At 36.2% G+C, this 27,835-nt stretch overlaps 1 protein-coding gene across 6 annotated transcripts in view; it reads right to left on the reverse strand.

Annotated features, from left to right (window-relative positions):
- ANKS1B (ankyrin repeat and sterile alpha motif domain containing 1B) overlaps positions 1-27,835 on the reverse strand; it is a 1,279,773-nt gene that overhangs the window by 780,790 nt on the left and 471,148 nt on the right. For all 6 annotated transcript variants that reach the window (XM_008004353.3, XM_037987370.2, XM_037987376.2 and 3 more), the window contains exon 10: positions 4,341-4,506. In XM_008004353.3, the coding sequence (XP_008002544.2) occupies positions 4,341-4,506 (166 nt within the window). The remainder of the gene's footprint in view (positions 1-4,340; positions 4,507-27,835) is intronic.

Genomic DNA, 27,835 nt, shown 5'->3' on the forward strand with positions numbered 1-27,835 from the left:
AAGACTCACTCCCTCTCTCTCTCTCTGTGCATATATGAAGAAGAGGTTTGGTAAGCAGGGTGGTGACAGCCTTCCACAAGCCAGGAAGAGAGCCCTCACCAGAACCCAACCATGCTGGTACCCTGTACATTTCCAGTCTCCAGAACAAGGAGATAATACAAATGATGCAGCTTCCTCTTAGTTCTTTGGGGATGCTTGCTCTCAGAATCCAGCCAGTATGTCAGGAGGAAACCCAAGCAGTGCATGGAGAGCCAAAAAACGGCCTCCAGTCCATTTCCTTAGCCAAGTTACTGGTACACAGCCAGTAACTTGCCAGCCATGTGAGTTGACCATCTTAAAAGTGTTCCCCTATTCCCCAGTTTAACAAGATCATAAGATGTGACACAGACAAGCAGTCCCTGACTAGCCTTGTCAAACTTGCAGATTTGTAAGCAAAATAAATGACTGATGTCAGTTCCTTTTGGGGTGGCCTGTTAATAACAATAGATAACTGATATAGGCATCATATCCTTTATGTCTTCCTCAAGCTCCAGGTAAGGGTAAATGCTCCCCCATTTCTGTTCCCAAAGAACTCTCTGTGAAACATTATCTTAGCAATTATTGTACGCAATTGAATTTAACTCTTCACTTGTCTGTCTCTCTTTGAGCTCAAGGATAATACCAAGCTTTTTGAAAAATTATCTCCTCAAATATATTATGTTTGTCACATTCTCTCTTTCTTCTCCTCCGGAACTTTGATTAGACATGTGAAAACTTTGCAGTATATCTTTCAAGTCTCTCAGCTTCTCTTTCATATTTTCCATATTTTTGTCTCCGTGCAACATTCCGAAAAATTTCTTGTGGCCTAAAATTTCCAGTTCACTGTATCTCTCTTCAGCAGAATCTCATCTGCTGTTCCACTCATCCATTGAGTTTTAAACTGTGTGTGTGTAAGTAATTGGATTTTTTTCATTTCTAAAAGTTTTTTTTTTCCCTCTCCAATATGCCAGGTCAGGTCAATTTTTTTTTTTTTTTTTTTTTTTTTTTAAGTTTCTAGTCCCAAAAAATATCTTCAGGCTCACTTTTTCTTTATAATGGCACAGTCATTTTATAGTCTACATCTACTAATTTCAATATTTGAAAGCACTTAAGGTGTGGATCGGCTCTTCCTTGTTTTTGTTGGTTCTTTTTGGGGTTTCTTTCCCTATAGGCTTAATTATTAGAAACTGCTAATTTTAATAATAGGAAAGGTATTTATAGAAATTATTTGGGACCATGGAGGAGAGTATATTTTTCTCCAGAGGGATTACATTTTCTTCCACTTGATACCTGAGGGTATGACTTTAAATGCACGAATTGACATTTTTTGGACCACCTAGGTGATACGAATTTTGAGTGGCAATCTGTGAGGGCTAGTTAGTAGTAATAACTCTTCAGGAATTTCCCACCCCCTGACCTGCCTTGTTCTGCTCACAACAAATCATCTTTCCTTGCAGTCCCCTTGGGGTGGGGAATACAAGATTACCTCTGATTCCTCTGAGGGTGTAGCCCTTAGAATCCTAGTTCTATGGAGGAAGGATTTCATATTACAGTCCCTGAGTGTTTTCTGTATCCAAAGCCACAAAAGCCTTGAGCACTGAAGTTCATCAGCAGGTTCAGTAAGTTCACCCAGGACAAAGGTGGCTTTAGTGCATCATTTATTTCCTACCCTCACCAATGTTTTGGCCTGATTATTTCTTACTAACCAACTGATAAAAAGAAATTCCTAATTTAGATGTGATTCAATTTATGTAATTTTCATATCAGGTTTTTGATACTTTTAAGAAGTTTTTTTCTTTTCTATATTGTATCCAGCATTTTTATTTGTTTTCAGCAAGAGTTGACCTGAGCCTGATCAGCCTTATTATCTGTGTCCATGTCGTTTTCATCCTTATATCCTCAGCATTCAGAACTGTACCCTAGTATGCATAAGAACTTAATTTGTTTCTGACTACTTAATACATAGCTGTGTCTTCAATTTTGCATTCTTTCCTCTATCACCCCTGATATTTCCCTACCCTCTGTGCCCCAATTAAAGCTCTTTCACATTTTGCACATCTATTCCTGCATTTTCCTATTTTAATGAAGCTTTCCACCCTGAATATGCTATTTCCCTCATTATCTCTCTTATGGAAAAGTCCTCATTCTTGTCAACTTCCATAGCCTGGGGTCAGCATTGTTTTCATTCTCCATGACTGCGGTGGATAACTTTCTATTACTGACCTTCATCCAAAATCTGATGCGCATCTGAAGTTTACCCTATTCTATTAAAACATTCTTTTTCTAATTTTATTGCTATCATATGTGGATCTTCAGTCATATCTCTACATTTCTTGGCAGGTTTCAGTACTTGATTCCCAATATCTACCCCACCTCATCCCCTAATGCAATGCAGCACTATAGTATAGTGTTTAAGAGCACAAGTTAGATAACTCAAGGTCAAGTACCAAATCCACTCCTCATTAACATGTAACCTTGTGAGGCCAGCCAGTGTTTCAATGCCTCAGTTTCCTTATCTGTAAAATGAGAATGATATTAGTACCTCATAGCATTGTAAGAATCATATGGAATAATGCATATAAAGCACTTAGAACAGTATCTGCCATATAATAAATGCTCAATAAATTTACCATTTTCATTACTATGCTCTTACTTTAAAAATCTTCCTTCTGTATGTTCATGATTAACTAACACCCTAGCCACAGTACTACTCAAAAAATCCATTTTTTTCACTTGTACAAAACTCCCTAGACTATTATGTATAATGGCTTTTCTAAATTTTATTTACTTATTTATTTAGAGACAGGGTGTCGCTGTGTCACCCAGGCTGCAGTGCAGTGGTGTGACCATGGTTTACTGTAGCCTTGACCTCCCAAACTCAAGCAATCCTCCCACCTCAGCCTCCTGAATAGCTGGGACTCCAGGCATGTGCCATCACGTCCAGCTAATTTTTTAATTGTTTGCAGCGATGGGGTTTCACCAGCTTGCCCAGGCTAGTTTTGAACTCCTGAGATCAAGTGATCCACCCACCTTGGCTAGGAATACAGGCATGAGGTAGTGTCTATAATAGGCTAGTGCTAAGAATACAGGCATGAGCCATCACTCCTGGCCTGAATTTTAATTTAACCCTTCTTAAGGTCTAGCTCTTACTTTTAGCCAACAACCTTTTATCTTACCCAGAAATTGAATCCATTTGAAAATAAATATTTCAGAATTTTTCTACATTTATAACCATGCTGTCTTCTCCCTACTCTCTGGGGGAAAAATGTCTGTGTTTCCCTAAACTAGCTGAGTCTTAACTTCTACCCATTCTGTTCTGTCTTTTTATTCTTTATCTTCAATACCTTGCTCTACAAGAAAATTCCTCTAAACTTGACCAAGTCTTACTTATACTAACATAAACTAGCTATTCCCCTCTTGCACCTGCTTTTTTCTTATGTTATTATCATACCTCTTCTTCTCATCTCCTTGGAAGAGTTATCTGTACTCTCTACTCCCTTTCCCAGTGTCTTATTTCCCATTTCCCAATGTCTCACTATTAACTTCCAGACATCTGCTTTTACCATATCACTTCTAAAATTTACTATTGCAAAGTAAGTTGCAATCGCATTACCAAACCAAAAAGAAGCCTCTCTTCAGAACTTTTCTAACAACTCCTTCGCAGCATTAAATATATTGACCATCCACTTGAAAATTTCCTCCTTCACTAGCTTTCATGTAATTACTCTGTATTCTTTCTTAAAATAATACAAAGACACTATAATGGTAGTCAAAAATCCATGTTCAAGCATAGGCCCCACTATTGCTCTTAAAACTCTAATTTCTTTATCAGCAATAGGGATAATATTTGTCTTGCTTTGTTCACTAGTTTGTAATGCAAAAAAATAAAATAATGGATCTGATAATGCCATAAAAGACACGAAATATACAAAGCAGCTAAGTAAGATTTGATAACTTGGTAACACATAGGATGCAGACAATGATACAAAAACACTCTTGCTACCAAATTGGCTATGAACTCCTGAAGGACCCAAAGCTGTGTATCTTACCTGGAAGGTTTTTTTACTATTAAAAGGTTTCCAAGCATCTTCATCAAAGCATTACCATGTCCATTAAGGCTTTTACCGGGAAGTTAGGAGACTTCAAATAAAAACCCTCTGACTTACCTGGGCTAACTTTAAAATGAAAAAAATAATTATTGGAACTACATTGGGGGAACTTTCATTTTGATAACATAGTAGGAAATCAAAATGTTAATGATGCATCTTCACATAAACAAATAAGTAAATCGAATCAGGCCAATCGTGAGTAAGAGATATTACCAGTTCTTGGGGAAGGTGCCCTTGCAATTTCTAAGGAGCAAGGTTTCTTTGTAACAGCTGTGTCCATGAGATCACACAGAAAGTTCTCATTTTCTGAAGGAAATGTATCCAGAGAAGCAGATGGTACAATTTCCATAGTGTAATTTCTCTTTTTTGGATAGGACTCCTGAAAAGAAGAAAAAATAAAAACAGCTTTGTGATGAAGAAATGGCCTTGTTTAATTTATAAAAACTAGAAAAGATAATCAGGTTCATTAGTTCTTTCCAAAGTGATTGACAGCTGATGATTCATCTGTTTGAATAAATTATAGAATCATGTAACCCCAATGTCATCAGTGATATTTTTAAGAGTCCTCGTAATTTAAAAGGACTGAATTGTAAAGGCATTGCCCTCTTTGTTTTATATATATATAATCTAGTTGTGGCATAAACTGTTGGTTAACTAATCAATAGTCATTCCCAAGACTCTACTCCTTCGCCAGCCTCCTAGAGACAGCCATATAACTCAACTTTGGCCCATTAGATGTAAGAGGAAGTTTGCTAAAGGCTCGTGGAAAAACATTTTTCCCCAGAGAAGAAGCTTATAAGGAGGCACTTTCAGAATCAAGGCCATCCCCAGGCTCGTCTCTTTGGATGCAGTTTTGATATCTGGAGCTAGGGCAAGCATTTTGTGACCATAAGGCAAGAATCTTCAGATCAAAAAGGTAACAAGCCAAGAATAGCAACAGAAGGATAAAAAGAGCCTGGGACCTTGATGATATCATTGAGCTGCTCAAATAGATCCAGGGCCAGTTTCTCCAGGCTTCTTACATAAATAATAACATTCTTACAGTTTGAGCCATTGCTACTTGGGTTTTCTGTCATTTAGAGTTAAATGTCTTGCCATCCAGCACACTAGTATTTTTCCTTGTAAATACCGTTAACTAATATACTAAGGTACTTTTTTCAGGTTAGGATAAAATGTAGATCCAGTTCTATATGATTGATTATTTGATATATTCTAAAAATTAGAATTTATTTCACTTTATAAGATTTTAATTTCTTGTACAAAAGGCATTAATTGGTCAACAAATACTTACTAGGCATCTATTATATATGTAATATAATATGCAGCATAGTTATATATTATATATATAAATTATGTGCTAAATGCTGGACATTTTTTAAAACTAATGAGACAGAATCCTTGCTCTTAACAAGTTCACAGTCTGCTGGAGAAGACTGTGAAATTCTGCATGATGAAATTCACAATCATATTTTATTTTTGCTACAGATCCTCCTCAACTTTACAAAAATCCCAAAGTAAGTTGAAAATATTGTAAGTAGAAACTGCATTTAATATACTTAACCTACCAAACAGCATAGCTTAGCCTAGCCTACCTTAAATGTGCTCAGAACACTTAATTAGCCTACACTTGGGCAAAATCATCTGGTAACACAGTACCAGATTGCAGAGTATTGGTTATTTACCCTTGTGATCTTGTGGCTGACTGGGAGTTGTGGTTTCCTACCACTGCCCAGCATCATGAGAGAGTATCTATCGTAGGGTATATTGCTAGCCTAGGAAAAGATTCAAAATGATGTACAGTTTCTACTGAACATACACTGCTTTCACACCATTGCAAAGTCAAAACCTCATAAGTTGAACCATCATGAGTTGTAGACCATCTGTATGTGCTACCTTTATAAATTATGCTTCACAATCGAGAAAAAGACAAATAAGAAAATAAACTAATACTTCTGAAAAATCTCCCTAAGTATATTCTAGGGCTGATAAAGATTTAGTATGAATTCCTAGTTTTTCCACAGGGATACTACAGTACAGCAGAATTCAAGGTCAGGGTAATTGCTTTCAGATCATACCAGACCCTCACACATCAGAGAGTCAATTATGGTCATGATACTCCATTGAAAGCAGGAAATTGGGAGTAATTTATTTTTAACAACAAAGGGTGACAAAGTAGAAGGCATCCAGAGGAAAGCAATCAGGATGACATATAATTTTGAAACCATGTCAGAGAAGAAATGATGAAAGGATCTGCAGTGTTCTATCCAGAGAAGCCTTACAGCCACATAATAGTTTTCTCAATGATTTGAAAGGCTATCCCTCATGAACTATCCCACAAAGTGGGGATGGGGAAAAGTTACTGTGGTAGATTTATTCTAAAGCCCAAAAAGACAAGACAAAGACTAATGTTTATAAGTCAAGAAGGGCAAATTTGGCTCAATACAAAAAATAATTTTCTATGAATTAATAATATTGTTTACCTTTTAAAATAAAAATACACTATAAAATTAGTTAACAAATAGCATTAGAAAGCAACAGAAGGAATTCCACATTACCGAAAATCTTCCAGCAGAATTATCTGTTGATAAAATTGTGGATGAAACACATTGTACAATGAGTCCAGCAGGTTACTATAAGCTCCCTGAAGGCTGGAATTTGTCTTGTTCACCACTTTATCCCTAGAATCTAATACAGATCCTGCCAGTAGTTGATGAGTTGATGCTCAATAAATACGTACTGATCAACTGAACAGTCTCTAGTGTCCTTTAAACAAAGCTAACTACAAGTTAGAGAAATGATTATTTTTTTTCAAATGTAAATTATTTTGCCTTTCAGTTCAGTTAATATTGTTCACTGGTTTGCATATAAAAAGTGAAAAACTGAGATTACAATGAAAAGACTGTAAAGATTCTATGAAAAAAGAGTCTCCAGTTAAACTCCCAGTTCCATCCTGAAATTAAATTAGTCAAAACAACCCATGGATTAGTTAAATTGGAATTTTACAGTGTGTATGAACACTTCTGAGGATTTTTAAAGCCTTGAAAACCACTTTGAAATGTAACCACAAAGAATGGGTTAATTAGCTTTCTTCCTTAAAAATGAAGTATATATGTTTATTAGAGAATAATTTGAAAATATAAAGAAAGAGGAAAGTAATCACATGAAAAACCAGCGTGCTGAGATAACTGAGGATAATATTTTGGTGAACATCCTCCCAGACTGTTTCACTCTGTGAATGTGTGTGGACATGTGAGTATGAGCAAAAGAAAGAAAAAATATTTTAAACAATAATGAAGTGCTCCCTCTTCTGCTTCCTAATGGAGGGCCATAATTTCTTCTCGGAATGTAAGTCTTTATAGAACCTGCCTTCCTTAGAGAAGATGAGGTCCCTGAGGGAAGGAGTTGGTAAAAACGAAGATAGTGAAACAATGCTTTTGTAACCAAATACTTCAGTGTCAAAAAACAGAGGTATTTCAACAAAATATCTGACAAGAGACCCTCAAAAGAGGATATGCAAGATATTTTTTTTAAATGGATCCATGTGTGTCCACTACTCAGTTTAAGAGGTAGAATATTACCATTATATCATTGAAACCTGCCTCCCAACCCACCCCATGTTCATCTCTCCAATCTTACCCTTTTTCCTCCTCTACCAAGGCTAAATGCTTTCTGAACTTCGTGTTTTTAATTCCTTGGATTGTGTTAAATTTTAACTATACATGTAAGTATCAACAAAAAATAAATTTTTAGTACTGTATGCTTTCAAACTTTATATATATAGTATCAAATGCTCTAGTTCTGTGATTTTTCTCAATCAATATTATGTTTCTGAGTTTCATCTATTTTCAGTATGGTACAGGAGCTCATAGTTTAAGGATACCACAATTCATTTAGACATTCTCCTGACAATGGACTCTTAAATGTTTCCTAGGGGTTTTGTTATTTAGGATAATGTTATTATAAATTTTCCCATACAACGTCTCTTGGAGCAAGTAACCAGGGTTATGCTGCCTATTCTAGTAGTGATGGGGAAGAGTCAAGAACAGACAGTAGACGAGAAAAATAAATGAAATCGAGAGATGATAATGAGAATGGAAATTGTATGCCATGGAAATTGTATGCCCTGTAGATTCTATAGAATCTTGAGAATGGCATTTGCAGTTTTCTACCCAAAGTGGCAGGAGGGTTCAAAGGATATTCTGTATGTCTTATTAAAATATTATATATAAGCATAGTACAATATAAAATATTTCCTAATGTGTTATTTAACTCTAGTGATATATTTTGTACCCTTTTCAATGACAATTATATGTCTACATGATGAACTTGGGTCCCAATATATACCTGGTCGTAATTTATCTAGCCAATCCTATCATATTGAAATTGTAATGTTTTGCTTTGAAGGAAACATTCTTGTTCATATATTTTGTCTACATATTCAACTGTTTTGAAATAGAATTCCTGTGATAATAGGTGTATGCCTTATGTTTACACAGAATTGAATCTGTATCTGGACTTTCTAATTGGTTCCATATATATGTCTATTCCAGTACAGGCATACCTCAAGGTGTATCGTGTTTTACAGATATTGCATTTTTTACAAAATGAAGATTTATGGCAACCCTGCGTTGCGCAAATCTATCAGCACCATTTTTCCAACATGTTCTCATTTTGTGTCACATTTTGGTAATTCTCCCAATATGTCAAATTTTTCATCATTATTATTATATCTGTTATGGCCATCTGTGATCATTGAGCTTTGATGTTACTGTTGTAATAGTTTTGGAATGCCACAATCCACAATCATATAAAATGGTGAACTTAATGTATAAGTGTAGTATGTGTTCTAACTGCTCTACTGACTGGCCATTCCCCCGTGTCGTCTTCTCTTTGGGCCTCCCTATTTCCTGAGACACAACAACATTGAAATCAGGCCAATCAGTAACCCTTCAAAGGCCTCTAAGAGTTCAAGTGAAAGGAAGAGTCACACGTCTCTCACTTTAAATCAAAAGCTAACAATGATTAAGGTTAGTGAAGAAGACATATCAAAAAGCTAGGCCTCTTGTGCCAAACAGCTAGCCCAGCTGTGAATGCAAAGGAAAAGTTCTTGAAGGGAATTAAAAGTGCTACTCCGGTGAACACACAAATGATAAGAAAGGGAAACAGTCTTATTGCTGATATGAAGTTTCAGTGGTCTGGATAGAAGATCAAACCAGCCACAATATTCACTCAGCCAAATCCTAATCCAGAGCAAGACTCTAATTCTCTTTAATTCAATGAAGGCTGACAGAGGTGAGGAAGCTGCAGAAGTTTGAAACTGGCTGTGGTTAGTTCATAAGGCTTAAGGAAAGAAACCATCTCCATAACATAAAAGTGCAAGGTGAAGCATCAAATGCTAATGGAGAAGCTATTGATGAAGGTGACTACACTAAACAATAGATTTGCAATGTAGATGAAATAGCCTCCTACCAGAAGATGTCATCTAGGACTTTCGTAGCTAGAGAAGAGAAGTCAATGCTTGGCTCCAAACTTTAAAAGGACAGTCCAACTCTTTTGTTAGGGGCTAGTGCAACTGATGACTTTAAATTGAAGCCAATGTTCATTTACCATTCCAAAAATGCTAGATCCCTTAAAAATGATGCTAAATCAACTTTTCCTATACTCTATAAATGAAATAACAAACCTGGATGACAGTATGTCTGTTGGCAGCATGTCTGTTTACAGCATGGTTTACTGAATATTTTAACTCCACTATTGAGAACTACTATTCACAAGAAAAGATTCCTTTCAAAGTATTACTGCTCACTGACAAAGCCACTAATCACCAAAGAGCTCTGATAGAGTTGTACAAAGTGATTAATGTTGTTTTCATGCCTGTTAACAAAACATGTATTCTTCAGCCCAGAGATCAAGGATTAATTTAGAGTCTCAAGTCTTATTATTTAAGAAATACATTATATAAGGCTATAGCTGTCATAGAAAGTGATTCCTCTGATGAAACTGAGCAAAGTAAATTGAAAACCTTCTAGACAAGATTTTCCACTCTAGATGCCATTCAGAACATTTGTGATTCATAGGATGAAGTCAACACATCAACATCGATGTGTCTAGATGAAGTTGACTCCAACCCTCATGGAGGACTTTGATAGGTTTGACTTTGGTGGAGGAAGTAACTGCAGATGTGATGGATAAATAGCAAGAGTACTGAAAGTGGAACCTGAATATAGGATTGAATTGCTGTAATCCCATGGTAAAACTTGAATGGATGAGGAGTTGCTTCTTATGGGTGAACAAAGCGTTTTAAGATGAAATACACTCCTGGTGAAGATGCTGTGAACATTGTGGAAATGATAACAAAGGATTTAGGATATTACACAAACTTAGTTGATAAAGCAGTGGCAGGGTTTAAGGGGATTGACTCCAATTTTGAAAGAAGTTCTAGTGTGAGTAAAATGCTATTAAACAGCTTTGCATGCTACAAAGAAATCTTTCATGAAACGAAGACTCAAATAATGCAGCAAAACTAGAAACTGCCCACTGATTTTGTATCCTAAGACTTTGCTGAAATTGCTTATCAGCTTAAGAAGCTTTTGGGCTGAGATGATGGGGTTTTCTAGATACAGGATCATGTCATCTGCAAACAAATATTATTTGACTTCCTCTCTTCCTATTTGAGTACCCCTTATTTATTCCTCTTGCCTGATTGCCCTGGCCAGGACTTCTAATACTACGTTGAATGGGAGTGGTGAGAGACAGCATCCCTGTCATGTGCTGGTTTTCAAGGGGAATGCTTCCAGCTTTTGCCTATTCAGTATGATGTTGGCTGTCGGTTTGCCACATACAGTTGTTATTATTTTGAGGTATGTTCCTTCGATACCTAGTTTATTCCGAATTTTTACCATGAAGGGATGTTGAATTTTATCAATGATCTTTTCTGCAGGCAAGTAGAGATCCAAATAATGAATGAACTTCCATTCGCAACTGCTACAAAGAGAACAAAATGCCTAGGAATACAGCTAATAAGGGAAGCAAAGGACCTCTTCAAGGAGAATTAAAAACCAATGCTCAAGGAAATCAGAGATGACACAAACAAATGGAAAAACATTCCATGCTCACAGATAGGAAGAATCAATATCGTGAAAATGGCCATACTGCCCAAAGTAATTTATAGATTCAATGCTATTCCCATTAAACTACCATTGACATTCTTCACAGAATTAGAAAAAAATAATAATTTAAAATTCATATGGAACCAAAAGGAGCCTGAATAGCCAAGTCGATCCCAAGCAAAATGAACAAAGTTGGAGGCATCATGCTACCCAACTTCAAACTATACTACAAGGCTACAGTAATGAAAAAAGCATGGAACTGGTGACAAAAACAGACACATAGACCAATGGAAGAGAATAGAGAACTCAGAAATAATGCCACACATCTACAACAATCTGATCTTTGACAAACCTGACAAAAACAAGCAATGGAGAGAGGATTCTCTATTTAATAATGGTGCTGTGAGAACTGACTAGTCATATGCAGGAAATTGAAACTGGACCCCTTCCCTACACCTTATACAAAAATTAACTAAAGATGGATTGATGACTTCAATGTAAAATGTAAAACTATAAAAACCCTAAAAGAAAATCTAGGCAATACCATTCAGGACATAAGCATGGGCAAAGACTTTATGCCGAAAATGCCAGAAACAATTGCAACAAAAATAAAAATTGACAAATGGGAGGTAATTAAATTAAAAAGCTTCTGCACAGCAAAAGAAACTATCAACAGAGTGAACAGACAACCTACAGAATGGGAGAAAATTTTTGCAATCTATCCATCTGACAAAGGTCTAATATCCAGAATCTACAAGGAACTTGAACAAGTATACAAGAAAAAAGCAATCCCATTAAGAAGTGGGCAAAGGACATAAACAGACACTTCTCAAAAGAAGACATTCATTCACCAAGAAACATGAAAAAAAGCTCAACATCACTGATCATTAGAAAATTGCAGATCAAAACCACAATGAGATCACCTCATGTAGTCAGAATGATGATTATTAAAAAGTCAAGAAACAACAGATGCTGCCTTGTTGCAGAAAAAAAAGGAATACTTTCACACTGTTGGTGGGAGTGCAAATTAGTTCAAACATTGTGGAAGATGGTGTGGCAATTCCTCAAAGATCTAGAAGCAGACATAGCATTTGACCCAGCAATCCCATTATTGTGTATATACCCAAAGGATTATAAATCACTCTATTATAAAGATACATGCACATATATGTTCACCACATATATTACTGTTCACAATAGCAAAGACATGGAGTCATCCCAAATGGCCACCAATGATAGACTGAATAAAGAAAATATGATACATATACACTATGAAATACTATGCAACCATAAAAAGGAATGAGATCATGTCCTTTTCAGGGACAAGGATGGAGCTGGAAGCCATTTTCCTCAGCAAACTAATGCAGGAACAGAAAACCAAATACCACATGTTCTCACTTATAAGTGGGAGCTGAACAATGAGAACACATGTACACATGGGTGGAAAAAACACACACTGGGGCCTGTCAGGGAGGCAGGGGGAAGAGACCATAAGAAAGAATAGCTAATGGATGCTGGGCTTAATACCTAGGTGATAGGCTGATCTGTGCAGCAAACCACCATGGCACATGTTTACCTAACAAATTTGCACATCCCGTATATGTACCCTGGAACTTAAAATAAAAGTTGAAAGAAAAAAAAAGAAAGAAACTGTCACAGTCACCTAAGCTCCAGCAACTATTACTCTGAGCAGTCAGTGGCCATCCAAATCAAGGCAAGACCCTCCACCAGCAAAAAATTATGACTCACTGAAGGCTCAGATGATCGTTGGTATGTTTTAGCAATAAAGTATTTTTAATTAGGTATGTACTCTTTTTTAGACATAATGCTACTGCACACTTCATAAACTACAGTATAGTATAAATATAACTTTAATATACATTGGGAAACCAAAAAAATTATGTGGCTAACTTTACTGTAATAGTCACTTTATTGTGGTGGTTGAAACCAAACTCATACATTTCTGAAGTATATCTGTACCAGAATTACACGGTCTTAATTAGTGGAGCATTTACATTGATTTTACTATTTGGTAGGATAAATCTTTCCTCATGTTCATCTTTTCCAAGGCATTGATTATTAACTTTATGTTTATTTTTAAAAAAGAAAAATTTTGAAACATTTTGTTAAGTTTTCCTCAAATCATTCCTTCTCCGTTTGTTCTGTATCAGTAATCCATACTTCCATATACCCATGCACTAAAAGAACCTGGGCTATGCTTCACTTTTCATTCTTCCTCTGTTATGCCCAATAAATCCTCAAGTCCTATACTTCGCCATTGAATTCTACCTCAAATACATTTATTTCTCTCCACCCCAGCTACCGCATGCTAGTCCAGGCCACCATTATATTTCACCTGAACTGCTGGAACAACTTCCAAACTATCCTCCTTGTCTCCAGTCCTGCCTCTCTTCTAGAATCAATTCATTTTCAAAATTAGCATGAAGCTTCTAAGAGTAAGGACGGTCAAAGCAAACTCATTTCTTTTCGTTATAACTTTATTTGATGAGAGAATCATAAAATGCTAGTCATAGTACATGTTGATTCTTTGTAAACATTTAACATGGTCTCTCATAATATCTCAGAATTTCCTTGCTGAATGACTTCATTAAATACATTAATGATCTAAATAGTAAACTCATTTAATTAATAAGATAGGAAAGAAGAAACAAAATTCCTTGACTAATAAGTTTAAACATAATCCCATTAGTTGATAAGATAAATGGGATTAATTTCTAAAGACATACTTATTTAGCACCTAGCAAAATTCCATGTTCATAGTAGGACTCTACGAATATATGATGAAAAAATAAATGCATAAATTACTATATCAGTTAGAATTTCATGGCTTACATCCTCTGCTAGAATTAAAGCACCATAGGGGCAAGAACCATGATAATCCTCTTCATATAGTACGCACTTAATAAACATTTGTCAAAGTCTGAAACAATGTCATCCAAAAACCATCACAGATTCAAACTATCACAGATCCGAAACTATCACAAATTCCCCACTGTGGGAAGAATTGCAACTTATATTTATGCAGTGTTTTATCATCTGCAAAGTGAATAGTATTTTATTTGCCAAGATGATTCTCATTTAGCCCTCACAACAATCCAGCCAATGCTACTATCACTGCCATCTAGAAACTAGACTGAAATTATTAAGTGACTTGTCCAATATTAAGCATCTTGTTAATGCAAGTATTAGGGAACCAACCTAGGTCTTCTGGCACCAGGTCTAGTGTTCATGTGATTGTGTCAAAGATAAAAATGACTATGACCAGATATGTATTGCCAGAAATAAGGGAAAGAGGACACTGCACATTGTTAGTTAGTACCTAGCTCTGCCCATTTTCAAGCCTTTGTATGTCCCCTTCCCTACATTGGGAAACCTTGACCTTAATACACAGACTAATTGCCAATATACCCTTGATGGTTAATCCTGGTAATAGGCAAGAGGGATTAAAAGGACTGCAATGCAACAATTTCTGACCCCTTCAAGATTTCATTTTCTCCAGTCCAGCAATATTGGGCTCAAAATAGATGAATAGTTTTTGCTTTTTTCTTGATATTTGGCCTCTATCATTTTTCTTTTTTTTTTTTAACAACTTTTAAATATGCAATTTTTGTGGGTGTATAGTAGGTGTATGTATTTATGTGGTACATTTGCTATTTTTATAAAGGCAAGCAATATGTAATAATTACATCATGGAAAATGGGGTAACCATCCCTTCAAGCATTTATCCCTTGTGTTACGTAAGTCCAATTATACCCTTTTAGTTATCTTAAAATATACAATTGCTATTGACTATAGTGCCCCTGTTGTGATATCAAATACTCTATCTTATTTATTCTTTGTAACTATGTTTTGAACCCAATAACCATCCACAACTCCCACCCTCAGACCTCCCACTATTCTTCCCAGCCTCTGGTAACCATCATTCTACTCTCTGTCTCCATGAGTACAATTATTTTGACTTTTGGATTCTCCAAATAAGTCAGAACATGTGACATTTGTCTTTCCATGCCTGGTTTATTTCACTTAACATAATGACTTTCAGTTCTATCCATGTTGTTGCAAATAAAAGGATCTCTCTTTTACGGTTGAATAGTACTCTGCTGTGTATAAGTACCACAGTTTCTGTATCAATTCTTCTGTTGATGGACACTTAGGTTGCTTCCAAATTTTTCTACTGTGAACAGTGCTGCAACAAACATGGGAATAGAGCCATCTCTTCCATATAGTGTTTTCCTTTGGGGGTGGGGGGTGTATGTAACCAGCAGTGGGATTGCTAAATCACATGATAGCTCCATTTTTAGTTTTTTGAGGAACCTCCAAACTATTCTCCATAGTGGATGCCCTAACTCACATTCCCATCAACAGTGTACCATGGTTCCCTTTTCTCCACATTCTCACCAGCATTTGTTATTGCCTATCTTTTGGATAAAAGTCATTTTAACTGGGGTGAAATGATATCTCATTGTAGTTTTGATTTGCATGTCTCTGATGATCAGTGATGTGGAGCACCTTTTCATATGCCTGCTTGCCATTTGTATGTCTTCTTTTGAGAAATGTCTCTTCAAATCTATTGCCCATTTTCTAAGTGGGTTATTTGATTTTTTCCTATAGAGTTGTTTGGATTCCTTTTATATTCTAGTTATCACCTATCAGATTATTAGTTTGCATTTTCTCCCATTTTGTGGGTTGCTTCTTCACTGTGTTGTTTCCCTTGCTGTGCAGAAGCTTTTGAACTTGATGTGCTCCCATTTGTCCATTTTTGTTGTATTGCCTATGCTTGAGGGGTATTACTCAAAAACTTTTTGCCCAGACCAAATGCCCTGGAGAGTTTCCCCAAACTTTTCTTATAGCAGTTTCATAGTTTGACGTCTTAGATTTAAGTCTTTAATCTGTTTTTATTTGATATATATGGGGAGAGATGAGGGTCTAGTTTCATTATTCCACATATAGGTATCAAGTTTTGACAGCAGAGAATACTGTGCACCCATAAAAAGGAACAAGATCATGTCCTTTGCAGGGACGTGGATGAAGCTGGAAGCCATTATCCTCAGCAAACTAACACAGGAAGAGAAAACCAAACATCTCATGTTCTCACTCATAAGTGGGAGCTAAACAATGAGAACACATAGACCCAGGGAGGGGAACAACACACACTGGGGCTTGCTGTGGGGGCAGGGGGAGGGAAAGCATCAGGATAAATAGCTAATGCATGTGGGGCTTAACACCCAGGTGATGGGTGGATAGGTGCAGCAAACCACCATGGCAAAAGTTTACCTATGTAACAAACCTGCACATTCTGCACATGTATCCTGGAATTTAAAATAAAATTAATTTTAAAAAAAGAAAAGACTGTTTTTTTCCCAATGTATGTTCTTGGCACCTTTGTAAAAAAATGAGTTCACTGTAGATGTGTGGATTTGTTTCTGTGTTCTCTATTCTATTCCATTGGTCTATGTGTCTGTTCTTATGCAGTACCATGCTGTTTTGGTTACCATAGCTCTGTAGTATAATTTGAATCCAGGTAATGTGATTCCTTCAGTGTGGTTCTTTTTTTCTCAGGATAGCTTTGTTTCTTCTGGGTCTTTTGTAGTTCCATATAAATTTTAGAATTGTGTTTTCTATTTCTGTGAAAAATATCATTGGTATTTGAATGGGGATTGCATTAAATCTGTACATTGCTTTGGGTAGTATGGACATTTCAACAATATTGATTTTACCAATCTATAAATATGAAATATCTTTTCATTTTCTTCTATCATCTTTAATTTCATTCATCAGTATTTTATTGTTTTCATTGTAGAGATCTTTCACTTCTTTAGCTAATTCCTAGTTATTTAATTTTGTTTGTGGCTATTGTAAGTGCAATAACTCTTCTGATTTCTTTTTCAGGTTGTTCACTCTTGGCATATAGACATACTACTGACTTTCATATGTTGATTTTGTATCCTGACACTTTACTAAATTTATTAGTTCTCATTTTTTTGGTGGAGTCTTTAGGTTTTTCCAAATATAAGGTCATGCTAGGTGCGGTGACTCACACTTGTAATCCCAACACTTTGGGAGGCCAAGACGGTTGGATCATCTGAGGTAAGGAGTTTGAGACCAGCCTGGCCAATGTGGTGAAACCCCATTGCTAGTAAAAATACAAAAAAAAAAATTAGCTGGACGTGGTGTTGGGTGCCTGTAATCTCAGCTACTCAAGAGGCTGAGGCAGGAGAATCACTTGAATATACATATATATGTATATATACATATGTATATATATAGTATATATACATACGTACATATATATGTATATATACATACACACATATATATATCCAACGAGAATACTTTGACTTCTACCTTTCCAGTTTGAATGCCCTTTATATCTTTCTCTTGTCTGATTGCTCTATTTAGGACTTCCAGTACTATGCTGACTAACAGTGGCAAAAGTGATAATCCTTGTTGTGTTCCAGATCTTAGAGGAAAGGCTTTCAGTTTTTCCCCAGTCAGTATGATACTAGCTGTTGATCTGTCATATATAGCTCTTATTATGTTAAGATATGTTCCTTCTATACTCAGGTTTTTTTAAGGTTTTCTGTGATGAAAGGATGCTGAATTTCATCAAATGCTTTTTCAGCATCAATTGAAATGATCATAGGGTTTTTATCCTTTATTTTGTTGATATGATATATTATATTGGTTGATTTGCATATGTTGAACCATCCTTGCCTCCCAGGGATAAATCACACTTGGTCATGATGAATGATCTTTTTAATATATTGTTGAATTCAGTTTGCTAGCATTTTGTTGAGGATTTTTGCATCAATATTAGTCAGAGATATTGACCAGTAGTTTTTTTTTTTTTTTTTCTTTTTTTATGGGTCTTTGTCTGGTTTTGGTATCAGTGTATTGCTGGCCTCGTAGAACGAGTTTGGAAGTATTCGCTCCTCCTCTACTTTTTGGAATGGTTTAAGTAGGGTTGGTATTAGTCCTTCTTTAAATGTTTGGTAGAATTCAGCAGTGAAACCATCAGGTCCTAGGCTTTTCTTTGCTGGGAGACTTTTTATTACAACTTCAATCTCATTACTTGTTATTAGTCTGTTCAGGTTTTGGATTTCTTTATGGCTCAATTTGGATAGGTTGTCTGTGTGTAGTAATTTATCCATTTCTTCTGGGTTTTCCAATTTATTGGCCTATAGTTTCTCATAGAACCCAATAATGATCCTTTGAATTTCTGCTGTATAGGTTGTAATGTCTCCTTTTTCATCTCTGACTTTATTTATTTGGAACTTCTCTCTTTTTTTCTTAGTCTAGATAAAGGTATGTCAATCTTAGTCTGGCTAAAGGTTTGCCAATGTTTATCTTTTCAAAAAAACAACTTTTTGTTTTATTGATATTTTGTATTGATTTCTTCATCTCAATTTCATTTATCTCTGATATGATTTTTAATATCCTTTCTACTAATTTTAAATTTGGTTTGTTCTAGCTTTTCTAATTCTTTAAGATGCATCAATTGGTTGTTTATTTGAAGTTTTTCTTCCTTTTGATGTAGGCATTTACAGGTACTGCTTTAGTACTGCTTTCACTATATCCTATAGATTTTGGTATGTCACGTTTCCATTATGGTTTGTTTTGAGAAATTTTTCAATTTCCTTCTTAATTTCTTCATTGACCCCTGGTCATTTCAGGGCATATTTTTTAATTTTCATGTGCCTGTATAGTTTCCAAAATTCCTCTTGTTATTATTTGTTCCATTGTGGCCAGAGAAAATGCTTAATATTATCTAAATTTTGTTGAATGTTTTCAAATTTGTTTTGTGAGCTAACATATTGCCTATCCTTGAGAATGATCCATGTGCTAAGGAAAAGAATATGTATTCTTCAGTCATTGAATGAGATGTTTTGTAAATATCTATTAGGTGAATTTGATGTATAGTATAGATTAAGTTCAATGTTTCTTTGCAGATTTTCTATTTGAAGATCTGTCCAATGCTGAAAGTGGGGTGTTGAATACCTAGCTATTATTGTATTGGGGCCTACCTATCTCTTTAGCTCTAATAATGTTTCCATTATATATGTGGGTGCCCAATGGTTGGGTGCACATATATTTACAATTGTTATATCCTCTTGCTGAATTGACCCTTTTATCATTATATAATGACCTTCTTTGTCTGACTTGTCTTACAGTTTTTGTCTTGAAATCTACTTTGTCTGATATAAGTACAGCTATTCCTATTCTTTTTTGGTTTCCAATGGCTTGGAATATATTTTTCCATCCTTTTATTTTCAGTTTATGTGTATTTTTATAGTTGATGTGTTTCTTGCAGGCACAGATCATTGGCTCTTGTTTTTTCATCCATTCAGCCACTCTATTTGAAGTCAGTCTTCTCAGAGTCTCATTCAGTATTCTCTTGCCTCTTTCCTTCTGTCCTTTCTCTCTTTTAGTGAAAGTGATTTTCTCTGGTGCTATGATTTAATTTCTTTCTTTTCATTTTTTATATATCCATTGTATGCTTTTGGTTTGAGGTTACCATGAGCCTTGAAAATACTATCTTATAATCCATTATTTTAACTGGTGACAATTTAACAATGATTGCTTAAACAAACAAACATGCAAAAAGTAAACTAATGAAGGCGCTACACTTTAACTTTGTCCCCCTGCTTTTTAACTTTTTGTTGCTTCTCTTTATATATTATTGTATTGTGTATGTCTTCAAATGTTGTTACAGTTGTTATTTTTGATTGGCTCATTGTATAATCTTTCTACTTAAGATATGAGTAATTTACACACTACAATTACAGTGCTATAATATTCTGTGTTTTTCTGTGTGCTTATTATTTCCAGTGAGTTCTGTACCTATGGATGACTTCTTCTTGCTCATTAACACGCTCTTCTTTCAGATTTAATAACTCCTTTTAACATTTCTTGTAGGACAGGTCTGCTGTTGATGAAATCCCTTAGCTTTTGCTTGTCTGGGAAGATCTTTATTTCTCTTTCATGCTTAAAGCATATTTTCACCAGATACACTATTCCTGGGTAAAATTTTTTTTCCTTCAGCTGTTTAAATATGTCATGCCACTCTCTCCTGGCCTGCAAAGTTTCTACTAAAAAGCCTGCTGCCAGATATGTTGGCCCTTCACTGCATGTTATTTGTTTCTTTCTTTTGCTGCTTTTAGGATGCTTCCTTTATCCCTGACCTTTGGGACTTTGATTATTAAACGCCTTGAAGTAATCTTTTTTGGTTTAAATCTGCTTGGTATTCTATAATCTTCTTGAACTTGAATGTTGATATCTTTCTCTAGATTTGAGAAGTTCTCCAATATCATCCCTTTGAATAAACTTTCTACCCCCACCTCCTCTTTACGGCCAATAACTCTTAGATTTGACCTTTTGAGGCTATTTTCTAGAGCATACAGTTGTGCTTTATTGTTTTTTCTTTTGTTTCCTCTAACTGTGTTTTTTGTTTTGTTTTGTTTTTTGTTTTTTTGAGATGGACTTTCACTCTTGTTGCCCAGGCTGAAGTGCAATGGCACGATCTCAGTTCACTGCAAACTCTGCTTCCTGGGTTCAAGCAATTCTTCTGCCTCAGCCTTCAAGTAGCTGGGATTACAGGCTCTCACCACCATGCCCAGCTAATTTTGTATTTTTAGTAGAAATGGGGTTGTCCATGTTGGTCAGGCTGGTCTCGAACTCCCAACCTCAGGTGATCTGCCCGCCTCGGCCTCCCAAAGTGCTGGGATTACGGATGTGAGCCACCGTGCCAAGACTGACTGTGTATTTTTAAACAGCCTGTCGTGAAGCTCAGTAATTTCTTCTGCTGCTTGATTAATTCTACCATTAAACGACTGATGCATTCTTCAGTGTGTTGATTGCATTTTTCAGCTCCAGAATTTCTACTTGATTCTTTTTAATTATTTCATTCTCTTTGTTAAATTTATCTAATAGAATTTTGAATTCCTTCTGTCTTATCTTGAATTTCTTTTGAGTTTCCTCAACACAGCTATTTTGAATTATCTGTCCGAATGGTCATGTACCTCTGTTTCTCCAGGATTAGTTACTAGTGCCTTACTGAGTTCATTTGGTGAGGTCATATTTTCCAGGATGGTCTGGATGCTTATAGATGTTCATCAACGTCTGGACACTGAAGAGTTAGGTGTTTCTTGTAGTCTTCGCAGTCCAGGCTTGTTTGTGCCTGTCCTTCTTGGGAAGGCTTTCTGGATACTCAAAGGGATGTAGGTTCTAAGCCCAATAATGCTGAAGCTTTTGCAGACTCATAGAATTACCATTTTGGTGATCTTGGATAAGATCTGAAATGATTCTCTTGATTACCAGGCAGAGACTCTTGTTCTCTTTCCTTACTTTCTCCTAAACAAATTGAGTGAGTGTCTCTCTCAATCTCTCTCTCTCTCTCTCTCTCTCTCTCTCTGCTGAGCCACCTGGAATTTAGGGTATGGTGATGCAAACACCCCTGTGGCCAAAGCCACTGAAACTGTGCTCTGTCAGACTTGAAACCAGCACAGCACTGGGTCTTGTCCCAGGCACACTGTAAACTCTACCTGGCTACCACTTCTGTTGACTCAAGGCACTAGGGCTCAGTGATTAGCAGGTAGCAAAGCCAGCCAGGTCTGTGTCCTTCTCCTTAGGGCAGCAAGTTCCCGTAGGTCCTGGGTGGGTCCAGAAATGCTGTTTGAGAAGCAGAGATAGGAGTTGAAAACCTTCTAAGTTTACCTGATGCTCCTTTCTACTGCAGGTAAGCTGGCTCTCAAACTACAATACAAAGTCCTTCCTAGTCTTCTCCTTACCGTTTTTCTAATGACTGATTATGGATCCTAGACTTGTTTTTGTACTTGAATTTTTATAATAGTAGCAGGCTAAGGACTGTGTTCTCTGCCTTGGTCTTTGACAGCTCTCTTCCAAGAGACTGATGTCCAGTCCCTGAATCCTAAACAGGTCCTTTAGGCCCTGTGCCACCTAAATGTACAGCTCCTGGGGGAATGTATAGCTCTGATGCTTTGGCTTACTTAGATTGCTTTACCCTACCTGCTACTGTCAATTGTGCAATGTGTGGACCAAATAATACTGCTTAAAGTGACTAATCATGCATACTGACAGCACTTAATAAGTAAAGAGAACATTATGCCTCCAAAGAAAAATAAATATTAGCAATAAGAAATCTATATAATAAGCATTCATATGTTATTTACACTGTGTTTCTATAAAATTTGAAACCATCAGTGGTGGGCAGAATATTACAAGTCAAACTTTATTAGTGACTCAGTAAAAGGTTCCATGCTTCAGTAGAGAAAAGAGTTATAAAAATTCATCATGGAGCTATGTGGATTAGCAATACTATGAAAAAAATATGAGGAGTTACAGCTGACAGTATGAGTCAGACTGCAACACGCCAGTTAAAGAAATTAATGTGACATTAGCTGATTTAATACAAGTATGATATTTAGCCTAGAAAGAGTGACAGGCCTCTACTCTTCTGTGCTAATTAGTATTGAGAATGATTTGGCTTCACAGTTTCATAAAAGGCGGGCTAACTGGATTGTGCTGAATTTCCTTTAGTAAGGCAGTGCAAGGTTTTATTCATCAAAGAGACGGGGGGAAGACTTGGCCTTCTGACTTACGAAAGATCTTAGCAACAATCAGGAATCCAGATGTAGACACAGTAGTTGCCCAAAAGTACCAATAATGTAGTTTTACAAATCAGAAATGAGGTGACCTAGAGGCATTTCTAGACTACTTTGATAGGGCATGTCAGTGAACTTGCTTCCTAGCACATCTCTATTCTTGGCTACATGGGAAACTAAAGCATCTTACTTGACACTGTTGGGGGATCACACATGGTGCACTTGGCTTGGTGCTGGGGCTGATACTTGAGGAGGGACAAAGACCAAATAGACTGTTTTCTGTGAACATTAAGTGAGGAAAATGGTGAGTATTAAACCCATGTCATATAAGAAAAAAATTAAATAAGAAAAGGTGCTGAGGAATGTGTATGACAAACATTTAAAAGGTAAAAGAGTGATCAGAATTGTTATCTATCTCTAAGGGAGTAGAAATAATGCAGATGGTGAGATGGTAACAGGGACAGACATTGCAGCTGATGATAAGATTTCTAACAATTAGAGCTTTGCAGTATAAAACTGGCTGCTTAGCAAGTAGCAGATACTCTGTTCCTGGAGTCTTCAAGCCTAGCCTGATCTACATAAGGTATCTTCTGAGTGTAGAAGATAGTAGTTTGAATTAGATGAGTTTTAAGACGCTAAGTAAATGAGACAATCACAATAGAATTTTTGTATTAGTACTATGGTGCAAACTACCGGCACATATTCACTTCTTCCTGAATTTTTTCTGATAATGGGGAAAGTAACACTAATACAAGAGAGCGTGGGCTTATGGCTTTTTTAAAGTTAGCAATGACTCACAGTTCCTAATGACTCAAGGTAGGTAAAAGTTTTTGGAAGTGGTCTGACTACTCTGACATCTTCCCACAATATCAAGAAAAAGTATCCTCTGAAGATTTTCAATGACATTCAAATAAGAAAAACTACAACATGAATATGAAAGCAGAAGAAAAATAACTTCTTTTAAAAAAAAAGATTCTTTAGGTGGGAGCAAAGAATGAATGACAGAAAGGCAGCCATGGGGGAAGGAGCATCACGTAACAGTGGTAGGCAGAATAATGGCTCTGAAAGATGTCCATGTCTGAATCCCCAGAAACTAGGAATACATTATGTAACACCTAGTAAAAGGAACTTTGCAGACGTAAGTCAAGGATCTTGCTATGAGGAGATCATACTGCATTATCCAGGTGGCCCAGTATATTCAGAAAGGACATTGTAAGTAGAAGAGGGAGAAATGAGATCCAGTGTCAGTGATGCAACACGAGGTATTTGACTGGCTGTCACTGGTTTTGGAGCTTGAAGTTAGCCATGTGTATTAGTCCGTTTTCATGCTGCTGATAAAGACATACCCAAGACTGGGTAATTTATAAAGAAAACTAATTTTAATGGACTCACAGTTCCATGTAGCTGTGGAGGCCTCACAATCATGGCAGAAGAGCAAAGGATGTCTTACATGACAGCAGGCAAGAAAGAATGAGAGCCAAGCAAAAGGGGAAACCCCATATAAAATCATCAGTTTTCATGAGATTTATTCTCTACCGTGAGAACAGTATGGGGGAACTGCACCCGTAATTCAGTTATCTCCCACAGGATCTCTCCCACAACATGCGAATTATGGGAATTCGGGGAGCTACAGTTCAAAATGAGATTTGGGTGGGGACACAGCCAAATGATATCACCATGAATCAAAGACTGTGAGCAGCTCATAGAAGCTGGAAAAGGCAAGAAAATAGATTCTTCCCTACAGCCTCCAGAAAGGAAGGCAGCCCTTTCTATATTTTTGACTGGTAGATCCCATTCTGGACCTCCAGAACTGCAGAATCACACATTTGTGTTGTTTTTTTAAGTCACTAAATGTGTGGCAATTTGTTACAGCAGCATTAGAAAACAAATACAACAATATATCAGCACAAGACATCACATAGGAGGCATGGGCTAACAGAAGGACATAAAAATGGACACCAGTGGGAAAGTACACCTTACCATTTTGCACTATGACTCAGTATTTTAAAGATGGTGATTCTCTCTCGGTTTTAAATTTAATGCAATACCATTGCAATACAGTTTCCCTCCCACTCCAACTTAGTTCTTGACAAGTAAGCCTAACGTGCATTTGGAAAAATATATGTGTGACAATAGCCAGGTATCAACTTGAAAAGAGAAAAGTAACAGAGGGGATGGAGATAAACCTTTATCAGATATTTATGTAAACTACAAATGGTTCTGGTACTATAATTGAAAGGCAAGAGAACAGAAAAAAATACTTTAAAAAAAGTTTCTGATTCTTGCAGAAATTTATTACATTATAAAGGTGGTATTTCAAATCGGTAAGAAAACCATGAGTTATATAATTGTCAGTGAGGTAACCAACCAGTAATTTAGAGAGAAATAATAAACTTGAATTACTACTACATTCCTTATATCAAATTAATCCTGATAAAGGTTTAAACAATTGGCAAATATACTTGTTATAATAATATTGAAATAAGAATAACTTTTGACCAGAAGCTGTAATCAGACACACAACCAAAGTTGTAGAGAAAAAGATTGACAAATTTGAATATATACTACTATTAAATTTGTACAAAGCAACTAAAATATAAAGATCAAGAGACAAATCAAAAATTTTGGAAAACTCTTTGACAAATATAAGAAAAGGTTAATCTCTTTAACATACAAAGAGAATAATTGAGATGAAAGAGACTATCAACCTAAGAGAAAAAAAATGAGCAAAGATTAGAAGCAGTTACAAAAATAACTAGAAATTTCTTATATGAAAAGATGCTCAACTTCATTTATAATTAAACACATGTAAATTAAAGCAACATGACACACCATTCCTGATCAAATTGCTGTAAAATACACAGTGTTAGTGAGGGTTTGTAAAAAACGGGTACTTTATATAAAAGTTAAAAGGCTAACCATCTGTTAGTCAAAGTGTGAATTGATGTAAACCTCTTTCTGGCTAATTTGTCATTTGTTACAAGAGATCTTTAGAAAGCAGATCTTTAGACAGCATGGACTTTAGAACTTTTGCCATGTTAAAATTTTTCCCTCACCTGGGAGCAGATGGGATTGATAAACTGCCATTATTATTTCTAAAGCATGGTACTGTAAAGTACCATTTACATGCATCACATAATTATTACTTTATCTAAAAAATGCTAAATACTGGATACTCTGTATAGTTCTATTAAATAATAAAATAAGAGTGTGGGTGGAGGGAAGCCTGACTGTTGGTGTCATGCTTGAGAAAAACTAATCAGATCTAGCCAATATCAATTCTCTGAGCTGTGAATGGGTGTTGGGATAGCATCCATCTTTAGAAGTTACTGATGAAACCTCATGGAGCTTGAGTCTTAGATAAGCATTGCTTGGTCAGCCACTTCAAAATTGGAGGTACCAGCTGCATCCATGTCCCTACAAAGGACACAAACTCATCCTTTTTTATGGCTGCATAGTATTCCATGGTGTATATGTGCCACATTTTCTTAATCCAATCTGTCACTGATGGACATTTGGGTTGATTCCAAGTCTTTGCTATTGTGAATAGTGCTGCAATAAACATACGTGTGCATGTGTCTTTATAGCAGCATAATTTATAATCCTTTGGGTATATACCTAGTAATGGGATGGCTGGGTCATATGGTACAGCAGCTGGAAACCATCATTCTCAGCAAACTATCACAAGAACAGAAAACCAAACACCGCATGTTCTCACTCATAGGCGGGAACTGAACAATGAGATCACTTGGACTCGGGAAGGGGAACATCACACACCGGGGCCTATCATGGGGAGGGGGAGGGGGGAGGGATTGCATTGGGAGTTATACCTGATGTAAATGACGAGTTGATGGGTGCAGCACACCAACATGGCACAAGTATACATATGTAGCAAACCTGCACGTTGTGCACATGTACCCCTACAACTTGAAGTTTAATAATAATAAATAAATTTAAAAAAATAAAAATAAAAAAATAAAATAAAATTAAAAAAAAAAAAATTGGAGGTACCAATTTAACATCTGAAAACAAAAAATCTCAACAACCAAGTTCTGAGAAACCAGTGTGGGTTCTAAGAATGCTACTTTGGGTATGTTACGGGTTAAACTATGTCCTCTCAAAATTCATGTGTCAAAGTCCTAATCCCCGGACATAAGAATGTGGCATTATTTAGTGACAGACCGGATTAAGAAAATGTGGCACATATACACCATGGAATACTATGCAGCCATAAAAAAGGATGAGTTCGTGTCCTTTGTAGGGGCATGGATGCAACTGGAAACCATCATTCTCAGCAAACCATTGCAAGAACAGAAAACCAAACACTGCATATTCTCACTCATAGGTGGGAACTGAACAATGAGATTACTTGGACACAGGAAGGTGAATATCACACTCCGGGACCTACCATGGGGAGGGCGGGGAGGGATAGCATTAGGAGATATACCTAATGTAAATGACAAGTTAATGGGTGCAGCACACCAACATGGTACATGTATACATATGTAACAAACCTGCACATTGTGCACATGCACCCAAGAACTTAAAGTATAATAATAATAATAAAAAGAAATAGGGTCACTGCAGATGAAATTAGTTAAACTAAGACGAGGTTATTAGGGTGGACCCCAATCCAATGACAAGTGTCCTTATAGAAAGAAGAAATCTGGAGATAGACTTGTACACAGGTACAACATCATTTGAAGACTGGAATTATATTGCTACAAGTCAGGAAATGCTAAACATTGTCAGAAACCCAAAAGGAATGGAACAAATTCTCTCTCTCAGACCTCAGAAAGAACCAGTCTCGCTGACACCTTAATTTTGAACTTCTAACCTTTAGAACTGTGAGACAATAAATTTCTATTAAGGTATGCAGTTTGTAGTACTTTCTTATGGAAACTCTAGCAAGACAATATAGAGTTAAAAAACAGAAAAAGGTACTGGTTGAAAAACT

Source organism: Chlorocebus sabaeus, chromosome 11 (genome assembly GCF_047675955.1).
Source record: "Chlorocebus sabaeus isolate Y175 chromosome 11, mChlSab1.0.hap1, whole genome shotgun sequence".
In the NCBI taxonomy this organism is placed as follows: Eukaryota; Metazoa; Chordata; class Mammalia; order Primates; family Cercopithecidae; genus Chlorocebus; species Chlorocebus sabaeus.